The sequence below is a fragment of the Lepisosteus platostomus genome, chromosome 4 (assembly GCF_059453375.1).
Source record: "Lepisosteus platostomus isolate fLepPlt1 chromosome 4, fLepPlt1.hap1, whole genome shotgun sequence".
NCBI classification, from domain to species: Eukaryota; Metazoa; Chordata; class Actinopteri; order Semionotiformes; family Lepisosteidae; genus Lepisosteus; species Lepisosteus platostomus.
Genome location: NC_142614.1, coordinates 46,311,321 through 46,326,523, shown reverse-complemented (window position 1 = coordinate 46,326,523; position 15,203 = coordinate 46,311,321). Strand labels below are relative to the sequence as shown.

The 15,203-nt window shown below is 36.1% G+C and overlaps 1 protein-coding gene across 1 annotated transcript in view; it reads left to right on the top strand.

The window, feature by feature from the left end:
* The window catches only part of iqgap2 (IQ motif containing GTPase activating protein 2), a 114,025-nt gene that overhangs the window by 79,377 nt on the left and 19,445 nt on the right, over window positions 1–15,203 (top strand). The window contains exons 16-26 of the mRNA XM_088629641.1: window positions 2,400–2,490; window positions 3,094–3,261; window positions 4,491–4,633; window positions 4,910–5,080; window positions 5,726–5,809; window positions 6,703–6,774; window positions 7,123–7,192; window positions 10,070–10,278; window positions 10,539–10,688; window positions 11,324–11,487; window positions 13,834–14,058. Of these exons, the coding sequence (XP_088485767.1) occupies window positions 2,400–2,490; window positions 3,094–3,261; window positions 4,491–4,633; window positions 4,910–5,080; window positions 5,726–5,809; window positions 6,703–6,774; window positions 7,123–7,192; window positions 10,070–10,278; window positions 10,539–10,688; window positions 11,324–11,487; window positions 13,834–14,058 (1,547 nt within the window). The remainder of the gene's footprint in view (window positions 1–2,399; window positions 2,491–3,093; window positions 3,262–4,490; window positions 4,634–4,909; window positions 5,081–5,725; window positions 5,810–6,702; window positions 6,775–7,122; window positions 7,193–10,069; window positions 10,279–10,538; window positions 10,689–11,323; window positions 11,488–13,833; window positions 14,059–15,203) is intronic.

The following is a 15,203-nucleotide window of genomic DNA, read 5'->3' as shown; positions in this document are numbered from 1 at the left end:
TACTTTCGTTTGTAAAGTCATTACAAACCTGAGAGGAGGCCATTTCACTTATCAAGCCCGTTTGGTGGTTAGTAGCAAATTGATCCAAGGATCTTGTTCAGTCGTTTCCTAAAAGAAACCAGGGTATCAGCCTTGACAACATTCTTGTTCTATATTCCTTTATGAATGTCTCTCCTATGCACTTTCCACGTAGTTGTCTTCTTTTTTAACTGTTTCTTCGGAAGTAGTCCATAGTTTTGAGTTTGTACAGTAAATGCCTTTGACAGTTCCGAGTACTTGATTCAGGCAATCTGTAATCCTCTCAGTTTAAGACGTTCAATTCATTTAGCTTTTCTGTTTATGATATTCCTTCAGACTTGGGATTGCATCTTGGGATTGCCACCTGGTTAAATCTTCTTTGCTATTTTCCGTGAATTTCCTTCTCAGCTGTCAGCAACCGCGAAGATGGTATTAAAAGTTCTTTGGCGTCACGCACTCGCCCTGACATGTTTTAAGTATCATTTGAAGCCGTCTCGTAGCAAAGAGAATGTGTCATTATACGCTTCTTCCTTTGGGTCTGCTGTAAATGTTTACTCAATCAGAAATGTGAGTGCCGCAACGTAAAAAAGTTAAACTAAAACAGGACACACAAGTTAGAAGTTAATTTCTAAGGAACACTCTGATCATTGTTTCCTGTGGGATCATTGTTTCCTGGTTTGATACATTAAGTAAACTAAGCATCTGTCTAAATTTTGTCTGATGTATGAAGTTCTCAATTATAAAGAGACAAAATCACATGAACTAGCTGGGTTGAATAGCCTCCTCTCGTTTGTAACTATTCTTATGTTCTTAAAAACAGCTCTGCTAACAGACACAGATGGATTCTATTTCAAATGAAAGTGCAGCAATGAAACTCAGATGAAATTTTGACCTCAGTAGCTCATTGGATATACACATAGTACTGTAGTATAATGAATAATACTATCATTATAATTAATAATGTGTAGTATACACGAAGTACTCGGTATAATTATTGACCATGTTTCATAAAAACATCAGTTGTTCTGTGTTTAGTACTTGACCTGAGTTAACATTACCCAAATTTAAGAGAATGTTTAAATAGCGATTAAAAAAGTGATTTTAATCGAAGCAAGTAAAAGATAACTTCTCTTGAGTAATGAAAGTTGTCTGGTTGCTGCTGGCATGATTCAAGATGGCCAGACTGTAGCATAAAGCTGATTTTCCACCTTGACTAGCATGCAGGGCAAGAATGATAGAAGAACCTACAGCTGGTCCATCCTGAGACTGATCAGTTTTGTGAATCAGTTCTGCTAGGATTGTTCATGCTCAGAGAGGTGATATTTAATACTAATTGAAATGTAAACCTCCCCTTAAGATGTAAGACATCAACCTCTGCCTCCTGTCAGATTGGTCTTCCCATTTCTAGACAGTATGACCCTTCCAGGGTTCAATACATTAACACATACAGTTAACATATTAAGAAAAATACAGTTACTATTTCATTTCAGCTAGATTGGGATGTCCAAGGATATATTGATAAATTAAAAATGTAGACAAATTCTAAACAGCAACATATACTGATGCACAAATTAAAAGTAACAATGAATGCTAATGGATTAATTTAAACAAAAAAATATTGTAGTAAATGTGAGAGAAATATGAATGAAATATTATGATATTCACTATAAAACTTGAGGTTGATGTCTTACATCTTAAGGGGAGGTTTACATTTGAGATTTTGCATCTTAAAAAATATGACATCCTGTTGGACCTTTTTAAAATATGAGGTGGTGTGCACAAGATATATTTAAAGTTTTGTTTCTAGGATAGCCTACAAATAGTGTTGGTAATGCTTTAAAAGTTTCTGTAACTGTTCAAATAAAAAATGTATTTGCAGTTTTTGCCATTTACATTAATTGAAATAACCTTTTAGAGAAGCCGTTATATTTATTTTCTGTGTACATTCTGCTGTACCTGGGTCATATTAAACTTAACTTCTGGAATTCTCAGTTTTCTAAAATACATTGCAGTTAAAAGGTTTGAATATGTATTTGTTAAGCATTTGTTTGAAAACATTTGAAAACGTTAATTTCTTTAGTCTCAGTCATTCACACGATAGGATGTTTTCTGCTTTAGAAATTATAATTAAAGACTGGAATGCAGACCTTTTGTTACTACTTTGATTAACATTTTCTTGGGTGTCTTGGGCCTTATGTCATGTTAGACAGAGCAGTTTTTTTCTAATTGGTTGATGTGTTTGTTTTATACCATATAAGTTTACAAGTTTTACGAATGTACAATTGTAGAGCTCAAGAGGGAAAGACTCATATAAAATGGAACCCTTGGGTAACACAGAAATCTGAACCTAAATATGAGCCTCCCTTTATTCTGTGTTTCAGAGCTCTGGAGATGACTCAGCTGTGCTGTGGGTGGACCAGATTCAAGAAGGAATACATAACGCCAACAAGAATGAAGAGGAGGCTTTGAGATGTATGTGTGCTGCATTCAAGAGAGTTTTTGAACTATTCACTCCAAGACAACAAAATTACATTTCATTTTTCTTTTTTGTGTGTTTTTTTTTCCTAGAATCAGATCATTATATTTAGAATAAATCCCCAACTGAAAGTAACAATTTTAATGAAATAATGAAAAACAACTTTATACTGGGAGGATGGATTTACTGGAAGTATAAATTTTATAACTATATTTGTTTTATTTTAACAACATCCAGTTTACTTTGGTTCATTTTGCATGTACGGTTTTATTTAAAGCAATTCCATATGATTTATTGACAGAAATTATTTTTTAAAGAATATTCTCCTTTTTTTTTGCTTTGTGAAGAGCCATGAATGAATAAATAAAAAATTCAAAAGAAGAAATGCAAATTGTTTTCTTTCACTGCAAGTATATTCATGGCAGATTCTAAGAAATCCTAGACTTATTTTGAGGGCCAGGAAAGGAAAAGGTGTATAATCAAAGTATCATTTTAACCTTTATACCTTACATTAATAGCTGTGTGTGAAAGAAAAGGAGTGAATTGTATTATCAAATACAGAACAAAAACATTATGAAAGGGTGTTTTTTCTTTCCTAGTGGCTGTGGCTCTAGCGGACATCAACAGGGAGGTAGCGGGAGGAGATGTACAAAAGACGCTGGCGTCACTGATGTCCCCTGGTGCTGGTCTGAGAGGAGTACTGCTTGAATGCTCGGAGACCTACTTCAAAGACCTCTCAGAAAAACAGGCTCTCAAGGCTGCAGAAGGTAGAGAGCTCAGCAGTGTGTGGCCTCCTCTAAAAATGTTGAAGCAGATTTGAAGTCCTGTGAATTATTCTGGTTGTTGTGTTTATTGTTCCCTCTCTATCCTTCTGCTGCCTGTTGACACACCACAAAAATATACATAGCTTTGCTTTGAGATGGAGCTGACTGTGAGAAAAGTACTCCCTATCATTTACCCCATTGAATAGGGAGTGGAGTCTACCTGCTCACACTTCGCCCACTGAGAAGGGTTTTCTTGGCAATGCTGGGAGAAGGTCAGGACTGTGTGTGATGAGAAAAGCTGGTGTACATGGAGATTTGTATGTCAGTAGCCGCACCCCTTGGATGCCCTTCCTGAATACAGTACAGTAGGGTCTCGACATTTGCAAGGGAGAATTGTTGCAAATGGCCAAATTCACATATAAGCAGTTCCACTCCTAAACAGTCACATAACCCACTGTGCTTTATAATATGTATGATTAAAAGATATAAGTAGCCCTACCTTGTATGATAATTAATTAAAGTATTAATGAGGTGGCTTTACCTTAATTAAAATAACAAGGATCAAGGAAAACGAACAACAGTAATCACAAACGTATAATAATCAGCTAAAATAAACAACATGAATCCCTCCTCAGCATCCAACGCATGCCTGAACTCTCTTTTCTCTGCATGACTAACACACTCCACTGTAATAAAACAAGCAGTAGAAGTATCAGAGACACTTTTACAGTGTCTGTGAAGTTGTCTCCAGCCTGTCATTCCCCATGCCGCCAGTACAGAACTGGGAGTGTTTGTTAAACTACAAAAACAAGGCCATGTTTAGATGCTGGTTACCAAGTTCTTGGGCAGAGGGCAGGAATAAGCTCACTCACGATCTAGATTCATGTCATGATTATAGTCTGTTGCACCACTAATTTGAAAGCTACACTTAACAACCTTTGGATTGGTTTCATCCCGCTCTGCTCTTCTCCCATTCAAGACACCTTCAGCTAGACCGAATCACAAATAAGAAAATTTCACTAAAGTTACATTTGCTGATGTTGAGACTCTAATGTATACAGTATGTCTTCCAAGTGTTTCTCACATTTTACTGTTAACCATGAGAAATGGCTGTGATGTTGTTGAAGGCAATTTATATAATCTTATCCCACGTAACTCCTTCATATCAAGTGAATTTGGCCCTTTTGTATATAAATTGCTTCAGAGAATTTGCTTTTTCTTTGCTCTTTTAGGATCTAATGACAGTGCATGGGTGAAACACCGCATCAGGGACAAGTTTTATTACTTCTACAATTTGGAAAGTGGAGAGGCCACCTGGGTTGAACCAGAAGGCTTCATTCAAAACAGCACTCAGCTTTCCAAGGAGGAAATACAGGTGTGTAGCATATTTTTGCAAAAGATGGAAGGATACAAATTCATGCGAAGCCTAAAAAAACAGTGTTATTTTCTATTTTAAGTCATGTTCCATATATACAGTATACTAAATTATCAGAAAGTTGCAAGTCTTATGCCACTTTAAAGAAGTGCTCCCTCTTAGCAAACAAACTCTTTCCTTAGCAAACAACTATTAAAACAGTAATTAAATCAGTTCTAAATTCGTTAAAATCTCATTTATTGTTATTTTTTTTGTTGTTGTTTATCCTGAATTCAGAGTATTATTGGAGGCATCACTGCAGATTACAACCGCGAGCAGCTGTGGCTAGCCCAGGAGCACCTTGTCATTCAGCTGCAGGCCTGGGCCAGGGGGTACCTGGTGAGGAAAGCTCATAAGGGAAGACAGGAGTACTTAAGAAAACAAGTGCCCATGGTCATCAGACTGCAGGTGACTGTCTGCTTCACTTTCAGCTTGGTTTGGCGTTGTGCGCTGAGAACTTCAGCACTGTCCTTTGGTGTCATTTTGTTTTAGTTTTCCCATGTGTGTCATGAAGGTGGCTTTTCTTTTCCTGTTTTGTTTTGCCGACCAAAAACAGGTCTTCAATGACATGAACAGGTTATGCCGATTGATGAGGAAGCTTAACTCACAAACATCTTATGTTTCTCTCGTGCAATCCTATTTTCAGCCTGCTTATACAAGTTGACAAAAAGAAAGCTGAGGTTGTGTTTTCAGAAACTCTGTTCTCAGTGGGGGGGTCACTTGTTTTTCAGAAAGGGGTTGCCTGTTTCCATTGCAAAGTCTGAACGCAACTAGTTTTGTGTTCAGAAGGATAAGCCCAGTCACATCTGTTTTGACCACATATTGTTTAGTGGGCCTTTTCTGATATTCTGGGAACATATTAGGAAGTAGAATGTTTTTTGAGTAAATATTTTAGGAAGTATACATACGTAGTACATACCAGTCTGTTCAGTCTACATGATACTGAAAATCCTATGGGAAACAGTAGAATTCATATCCAGTTGGGAAAAAGATCTAAGGTCAAAGTCAATGGGTTTACTGTAACTGTTAAAAGTTTGCCTGTTGTTTTGGTAGGCTTCCTGGAAAGGTTATAAACAAAGGAAGATCTACAAGGACAGGCTGAAAGTGCTGCAAGATAACATAGTTGCCATCATCAAGGTAGTTACTTTGATTTTGAACCAAATGAATATCCAAATGTGAAAATATCTTTTTGAAAAGTGCATGATAAAAAAATATAATTGAAGTAATTAAAAAAAATCCCAAATTTCCTTTCTCAAGGAAAAAAAAATATTTTTTTTTCACATTGCATTCAAATGGTTTCCGAAAACTACCTTCATGTTTATTTCCTTTACTCAAAAAGATTTCAAATGATTCCTCTTATTCCAGACAACAATGCAACTCCATCACTGCGCACTATAGCCTCCTTGGCATAACTGTTATTGACATGGTAACATGGTGCTAGACTATTTTTCCTCAGGTGTTATTTCATGCACATTCATGTTGGAGGAATGGGTGATCACAAGAGTGTTCTGAAATGAATTGGTATATTTAACCAGTTGTTGTAATGCTACACAAAGCTGAGCAGTATGGTTTGGACACGTAGACTATGGCCTACGATCCTGCTTGATCTTAAGAAACACATTCTCTTAAGAACTTGGACAAAAGAGCACTGATATAATGTCTGTCCACTTGAATGTGCACCGCGTATGTCTAGATTCTAAAACCTCCAGCCTACCTGTTAGTTTTATGCTTCTTTGATTTTTTTGATCTACGAGAACATTAATGTCATAATCTCACTTGTATGTGTACTAAACATCTTTGCTTCAGAGTTCAGTTTCCACAATACAGCATTTCAATAAGGCAACCTTTGAATGAAAAATGAAATCTTTGATGGAATTGTAATGAATTGTGGCCAAGTTCTAATGTTCAAAAGTACTCATGTAGTTGTCTGTATGTTCGTCAAATTGGCATTTGTTCCATTAATGTCCTGAATATAATGTGTTAATGACCACCTTTGAGGTTGAGGTAAATATACATTTTTTCTGTTTCAGATTCAGTCATGGGTGAAAATGTGGAGAGCAAGACACAGATATTCTCAAAGGTTACAGTATTTTAAAGAGCATGTAAGTTAAAGTATCACTTCAAAAAATCAAGGTACATGCATTAATTTGGTAATGGGACAATAGAGCCAAAAACAAAAGCATTGATTTTAAAATATTGTGCCCTCTCTTTAGTACAGTCAACACTCATTATTTAACCATTTCACAATAGTGTCCATCTTTTTCTAAGCATGAAGCATTTTTGTTCATCCCATTGCTTTAAATATTTTTCTGTGAAGAATTAAAACTTTCTTTTTAAGCATATTAACTGATTTGTCAAGGTAATGGATTAGAACATTAGAACATCAAGAGTCTGTGAGTGGGAATGTTGTCAAAAGCAACTATTTTGTAATTTGTTGCTTTTATTTACAGGAAAAGGAGATTGTTAAAATCCAGGCCTTCCTGAGGGCAAATAAAGCAAGAGATGATTATAGAACACTGAGTAAGTGATTTTAAAACCTCTTTCTTGTTCAGGGAATCCACTTCAAGCTTGATTATATCCTGGATGTTACTGTATGTTAATGGTATCTTATACCTTTTGATAGTTGCCACTGTAGCAGACTTGTCTGCCTTCTACAAGCACTAGAAAAGGAATAATAATGTTCATGACTAATTTCATAGACCTTTAACCCTTTTTCAGAACCTTTCTCACAGCATTTTTCAAATGCAAAACAGCTAACTACTTATGGTTTTAGAATTTAAGTAATATTCCAGGACTGTTAAACTGTGTTACACCTTAATTTGATTTTATCAGGCCTTTCAAGAAATACTATCATTTGAACTCTTACATTTTTATTTTTGTTCACAAACACGATCTTGAAGGCCACAATGACCTACATAACTGTCCTGCCTTGAGTTTTTCAAAGTTTTATCAAGAATAAATTCTGTTACCTCACTTTACTGAAATGTTCAGTGCTTTTGGCAATGGAACACACATAGCATCACCATCATCAGTAGAAACATGATACTGCTTGTATCCTTGCTTACTAAAGTAAATCTCATTGCGAAATGTGAAGTCTCTTTTTATAGGTTATGAGGGTTCATTGATATTGTTCTGAAGCACCGTGACGTGTTTTTCTGATGTGTCTTGCACAAACTTGGTGAATCTGTGTGTGTAACAGTCATTTCTGGTCATTGGTAATATCCTGCATGTGATGTATGCAGCTATTCCTTAGCCAATGTTGTTGATATTATTGCTTTTGCTGTTTCATCAAGTTAGGTTACTCAGTTAACCGGATAGCTTTCGTAAACAGGATTTTTGGCTTCACAAAACAGGGTTGAATTGTTTCTGATTAAGTTGCAATATCAACGTAGCCTCTATTATTAATCCGCTCCTGACTTTGAAGTTAAAAGCTTCACTCACAGACCAATCAGTCCCCTTCAAAAAACAGTCACCTTACTTTATACTTTATATTTACATTTGCAATACCTTATGCCCATACGTACAGTGAATTGTTAATACTGCTCATCACAGCTTATAATGTTTAATTTTTCCCAGCCCTACATTAGTGGACACCATGAAACGGGTTTCATGAAATAACAAAACTCTTGTCTAATAATTTTTACAGTACTTAAGTCTTTCTGCAGTGTGAGCATCACCTATACTACTTGATTCATACCACAAAAATGCTGGAAAAAAATATGGTTTCCCAACAGGGAATACATTATTTATTGTGTTGATGACCACTGTGGAAGATATTCCTGTATTTTGTCTTGACCTGCTGCCAGGTCCTTACTTTATAGTCCAGCTACTGAAATGCATAAATTTACTGCTGCATAAAAACAATATTGTACAACAACACAAAAGCTTAAAGAGAAGCTCCACTTCAATGACATAATAACGTTAATTACATAAAATTAACAAATGTGTTCTTGTGCAATTTTATCTTTTGTTTTAACTTGGTATATTTAATCAGATTTCATAATTAATAATTACACTTTCAGTTTATCTGCAATCCTTTGCCAGTTGTCTCTGTAGCTTTTGCAGCAGTTACAGTATACAGTAGCTCTTTGTTACTACAACAGATTTTATCCTCATACTTTGCCATAAAGAGCTTCTTTCACCAAAGTTTTGCTGGCGTGGATTAAGGATTTAATGCTTGACTCTCTAGCCTAATTACTGTAACTGCACATTTCATCAGCTTGTTTAAATTTGATTTAAGTTATCGGGTTAAGTCTATCTAGAATTAGTTAATTTGTGTAACTTTGTGCTTCGTAAAACAGCCTCCTGATTTTGTTTAGATCAAAGCTTTTAGCTTCTTAATTCTCTGATAAAATAGAAAAATAAAAGCTTTTCTTTTAATTGTTTTTTTAAATAGAAATTAGTCTTCCATTAATGTTGCTGTTGGTTCCCAAAAGACATGGAACAAGCAATCTGTACATTTCAGAGCAGGAGTGACTTGTCATGATTTTTGTTTACTGTGACCCAGTAGACAATGAATACTCAAAATTACTCTCATTAAAATGTGGTTCGGTATTTAGTAGTGTTTAGATTGCTTGAATTTATTTACATATTTAATAAGACAATAACAGACAATATGACAATAAACATAGAGAGTACGTTATGGTTGCTAGGAATGAATCACATAATGGCACTATACAGTATACATATCGATTTCAAGAATACGATATGCTATTTTACATACAATAATAAAACATACACAATAAACTAATATAATGAATACGTACTGCATATTACTCAGTCTGCCGTGTTACACAAATTGCTGATTAGTAATTCATAGATTGTAAAGATAATAGTATCAGATTTAAAACTCTTTTATTCTAATAATTACATATACGGTATATTAGTCTCATACAATTACTTCAACATTGATATTCCGGCATGAGTGCATGTTTTGAGCTAATGTTGTTCCTGCTTCAGTTCAGACAACATGTGGCAGATTTCTCATTGGTGGATAACTTTGGCCCTCACGGTGGATTTATGACAGATGACCTCCATTTGAGGTTCAAGTCCAGATGTCTCTCCCTTTTATAAGGGGTGGATTAAGAATTGTTGTTGTGGACATTTCCATCAAGTGTCAGGATTTACGATGTCCTGGTTTGTGTTAATGATCCAGTCCATCCTAATTATCAGCATCCCGTCTTCCCAACATTCCTAAGAAACTGACTCACAGGAGTTGAGCAGTGCCAGGTTGATTATCCTTTCAAGGAAAAAGAACTGTTATCACATTCTTTCTGAACACTGCGTTCTAAACATAAGGATAATAGCCTTGCTGAAACAATATCCCTCCCATGTAGTGTGCTTTACTTGTTCCAAGAGAGCGTCTGCAGTAACGTACCCTGCTGTGTTCTCCTGCAGCGGGCTCAGAGAACCCTCCCCTGAATGTGGTGCGGAAGTTTGTTCACCTGCTGGACCAGAGCAACCTCGACTTCCAGGAAGAGCTGGAGGTGACCCGCCTGCGGGAAGAGGTCGTCACCAAGATCAGGTCTAACCAGCAGATGGAGAAGGACCTCAATCTGATGGACATTAAGATTGGGCTGCTAGTGAAGAACAGGATTACTCTGCAGGTCACGGTCTTGAAATTACTTTTTTTTATATATGCAACGGGACAACGTATTGAAAGTAATCAGTTATCAGCCAATCCATTATGCGTTAGTTTGTTGTAGCAATATTCGTATTGGAAAGGCAAGCTGATGGAAACTGTAAACGGTAGGGTTCTGCCGTGATCAGCTACACTTTAGATTTACAAGATTTTGCCATTATTAAAATCCTCTAGTTTGAAAACGCGCCTAACTAATGCTGTAAATCTTTCTGCTTCCCACATCAGGATGTAGTGTCGCACAGCAAAAAGCTAAATAAAAAAGGCAAAGGGCAGATGGAGGATATAGTCATGGGGGACAAGCAGGGCATCAAAGGACTGAGCAAGGAGAAGAGAAAGAAGCTGGAGGCCTATCAGCATTTCTTCTACCTGCTGCAGGTAATACCAGTTGTCCTTAACCAGAATTAAATCAGTCCTACTGCAGAGTCAAAGACCTCTACAGAGCGAGAATAGTAGAGTAATATATTGACACACAATGAAAATGCAACAGTATACATTTTACAGTATATCAATAGCTTATTGGAATACATCATATGATTTCCATGTAGTGAGCAGCTGAGATCTGTTAATTGGAGTAATATTGTTCTTATACATACTGTATTTAAAAAAGAGCGTGTCAATTATGTGATTGTGTGAGAATGCCCCATGCTCAGTATTTGCTCTCTGAATTCACTTAAAATGACCAAAACAAGGTAAATAGGCCTTTCAAGAACCTAATTTAGATTTGCCATAGTAAAGTGAACACCTTTGCACTCAGTGTATATTAGTTTGGGGTTTTTCTTTGCAAGTTTTTGGCAGATATTTAACCTCTTTCACCCATATCAAGTATAGTATGCAGTTTGAACATGCAAGTTTTCATTGAAAGTGTTCACTTTAAAACATGTATTGTATGGGACATCACTGAAATGAGCACTGTAAGTTTCAGAAGATGGACTGCTGGTTAGAAATTAACAAACATCACCTACTGTAAGTAACCGTTGTATGTTATGGTTGACGATATTATTTTTCCACAGACGAATCCTACATATTTAGCCAAGCTGATCTTCCAAATGCCACAGAACAAGTCCACTAAATTCATGGACACTGTAATTTTCACACTGTACAACTATGCCTCTAATCAGCGAGAAGAATATCTGCTGCTGAAGCTCTTCAAAACTGCCCTGGAGGAGGAGATAAAGTAGGTATCGAATAACACAATCAGTTTATTGTAGAAATCATCTTCAACACATGAGACTGCAATGTGTTTAAGTGTATTTAAGACTGTAAAATTCATAAATGCAATTCAATCCACAATCCAGGTTTTCCGGAACAACACTTAAACATTATAGAATTGAACTGTAGAGAATTTAAGATAAACAGAATTTATTTTAAACTTATCCATATGTATTTTTTTTATTAGTCCTCAGAAAGTTGTCCCATTCTTAATAATCAGTTTAAATAACTTAAAAACGGACCATTGAACAAATTCAAAATAACCAAATTTAGTCTGACAACTCTTTTAAGGCAGCAGTTTAACTATGTGAAGGGATATTATTTTATTTCACCCAGTAGATGATTTTCTAAATAAATGTTGAAAATATAGTTCTTTGAAGACCACGGAAAATATTTATTCTAACATTCATTCAGTAATGTTAATTACCCCGTACAAGAGCCTTGGGCAGAAAACAAAAAAAGAACTCCCTTATCAGTCTGAAGGAACTAGTTTTTAACATACAGTATGGCTCCCTCCAGATGGGTTATAGACGGGCATTGCTGTCATCTTAGTTGTATGCATCTTGTTTCTCTTCCTTAAGCATTACCTCCAATTTTCCCAACATTTTAAATTCTTCATTTGTTTTTTTTCCCCCACTTACAAAATGACAAGATTAACTGAAGGCTATCCTGATAATTGAACATGGTGGTAGTGACAGGAAACTGAATACTTAAGATGTTTTGCATTTTTTGAATAACCACCATATTATATTGGCTCTTATATAGTACAGAGTTCAGAGTTCAGTTTATTTGTCAAATGCACAAACCAAATTAAATTCTTATAATTAAGAACTTACATTTAAAGTATGTTTGCTTGCAACTTTTCTAATGCTCTGTTCACTCACTTGTGTCACTCACTGTTTGGCTTCTACATTTGTTACACTTGTTGAATGTCTGTTAAATAACAGTAATTCTTACTTGGCATGTATTTAACACATTACAGCAGCAATATTGTGACATCTATAGGTTCCTTTTGTTTCAGATGACTTGGTGGGTAGTGTTTTGGATGTAGCCTAGTTTTGAGTAGCAGTAGCTTTCAGATGTAAGATGGATGTGCCAAGATTGAAATCCCTTTCAAAGACTGCATATCGTTCAAGAAAGCAAGAGGTCTCTAAATTAATACAATTATCATGTGTGACCAATTTTATTAGAGCGCTACTTTTGTGAATCATCTCTAGAAATTGCTTAATCATAGAAATGTGCTAACTCTTATAACATAAGAAATACACTACATTTTTAATCATAAAGAGATTTGGAGAAGGCATCTTGTACAATGCAGTCCTAGCACTATGTAGCTGCAGCACTATAACCTTAGCACAGGAAGCTGATGTCATCATGCATTCTTGGCATCCATGCAAGGAAGGAAATAACTGAACTTGAAACCCCCATTTGCTTAGTGGTTAAAAGAGCAGTAAGAAGAGTTCTAGTCTGGTATCAGAGAATTGCTGGTTTTAAAGACCAATAGTATAATCAATTTCCCTACGGGATTAATAAAGTATTATCTATCTATCTAAATACACTTGAAGGGCAGTTATCCTGAGAAAGAAGAAATTGTAGTTAAAGAAAATCAAGAAATCTTCGAAAATCATCCTTACAGATGATTTAGAGAAAGCAGACCAGTAATTGCATTACTGTTTTCATTTTTTAATATTCATATTAAAATTGGCATGGTGGCACAGTAGTTAGCATTACTGCCTTGTAGTGGTTGGAGCCCTGGGTTGAATTGCTGAGGTGCTCTGTGTGTTTGGTTTGTTTGTTCTCCCTGTGTTTATATGGGTTTCCTCGGGGTGCTCTGGTTGCCACCCACTGTCCAAAGACATACTGGTAGTTAATTAGCCTTCTGGTGTGAATTTAACTTGTTTGTGTCGGATTAATATCTTTAACTTACCTGCTTGCTTGTTGAGACTTTTGTTTTTCATGTTTCAGCTTTCAGTGTTCCAAGAGCTAAACATTTTTTTTAAATCTCAAATGTATGCCAGATAGAACAGTGAATTGTGTTTAAAAACTCAGCGAGAGAAAAATCCCACAAGGATTCTGTGATTCCCTGGGATCAATGTTGGGAACCAAGGATCTAGAGCATATTAAAAAACACTGAGCATTCATACCCACCCCCTGCAGTAATGTGTGGCTCTCATTGAAACATGGATTAAATAGTATCACGTTTTGTTTGCATTTTATAGAGTTGATGTAGTGTCATACAACAACATTGTAATAGGATTTTGCTTATGTGTATAATTTTAAGGCTTTCCTACCGCACTCTCCTTCTTTTCAGGTCTAAGGTGGACCAGATCCAGGATATCGTCACTGGAAACCCCACCGTCATTAAGATGGTGGTCAGCTTCAATCGTGGGGCTCGTGGCCAGAATGCTCTGCGGCAGCTTTTGGCCCCTGTGGTTAAAGAGATAATTGATGACAAATCCTTGGGCATTAACACCAATCCAGTAGATGTGTACAAAGCATGGGTGAATCAATTGGAGACCGCAACTGGGGAGGCAAGGTCAGTGTAGCAGCTAGCTGAGAAACACTGCAGTCATAGTGCCCCTATGGGTGTGAATGAATTGGCTAATATGAAGCTCATCTCTGCTTTCTGCCATTAAGTCACAGATAGGGAAGGAATTTGTAGATTTAACATTTTTTTTGATCAAATCAACTAAGAAATTAAAATAATTCTCTTGTGGTACCCTGTGGTACATATTATTTGTCGGACTAGTAAGAAAACACAACATTTTTAGAGGTCAGGTTTGGTTTGCCTGCCTTCTCCATTTAGGGCACAGCTCTCCAGCTGTAGTCCTGGAGAGCCAGTATGTTTACATGTTTTCAAGATCTCTTTAAAACAGAAACACCTAAAGAGGTTGCAGAAATTGGTCCGGTTCCACCAGTAACTGGCTAGTTTAGCTCTTTAAGAGCTGAATTGTGATGAACACCAGAAGACACACCTGAGCTTCAGAACCAGGACTGGGGACCCTTGATTAAGGGACTCTCTTACTCCAGTGACACACTACAGTGCCTTCACCTTAAGAGAGGAAGACTACCAGAGTGCTCACAGTTCAACATGTTTTGTGAAACAAGTGCATATTTTCACTTGTGTGTTTATGCTCCGCTAATTACGTACTCAAAGCACATCTGTTATTTTTAGAAAAACAGTGAAGTTTCAGTTGTAAAGGAATCCAATAAATAGTATCAAAGGGAGAAAAAAATACTCTTTTGATATCAACAACAACAATGTATATAATTAGATCATGAGGGCTGGATATGTAGACAAATTTATTTAGCCTCAGTACATTCTGAAAATATTGCTATAAAGTTATTCAAAAGCATTTCTGTAGCAGCCATATCTACATTTACAATTTTAAGCTTACAATATAGTATTACTGAAGATTTCTAAGTGGTGGCAAAAATCAACATTGATTTTTGAAAATGTTGACAAAAGGTTATTGACATAAGTTATTGTTCTGTGACATTTTGCTTCCCTGATACTTCTTTTCACTTCGCTGATTTAAATGCCTGGTATCTGAGCATATTACTAAAAGACCAATGGCATTTTAACTTTTTTTATTACTGCATTTTCCAACCACTTTGTAATTGATTAGTTGAACCTGAATATCTTCATCCTTGTATTTTAGTTATAGGTGGATATAAGTC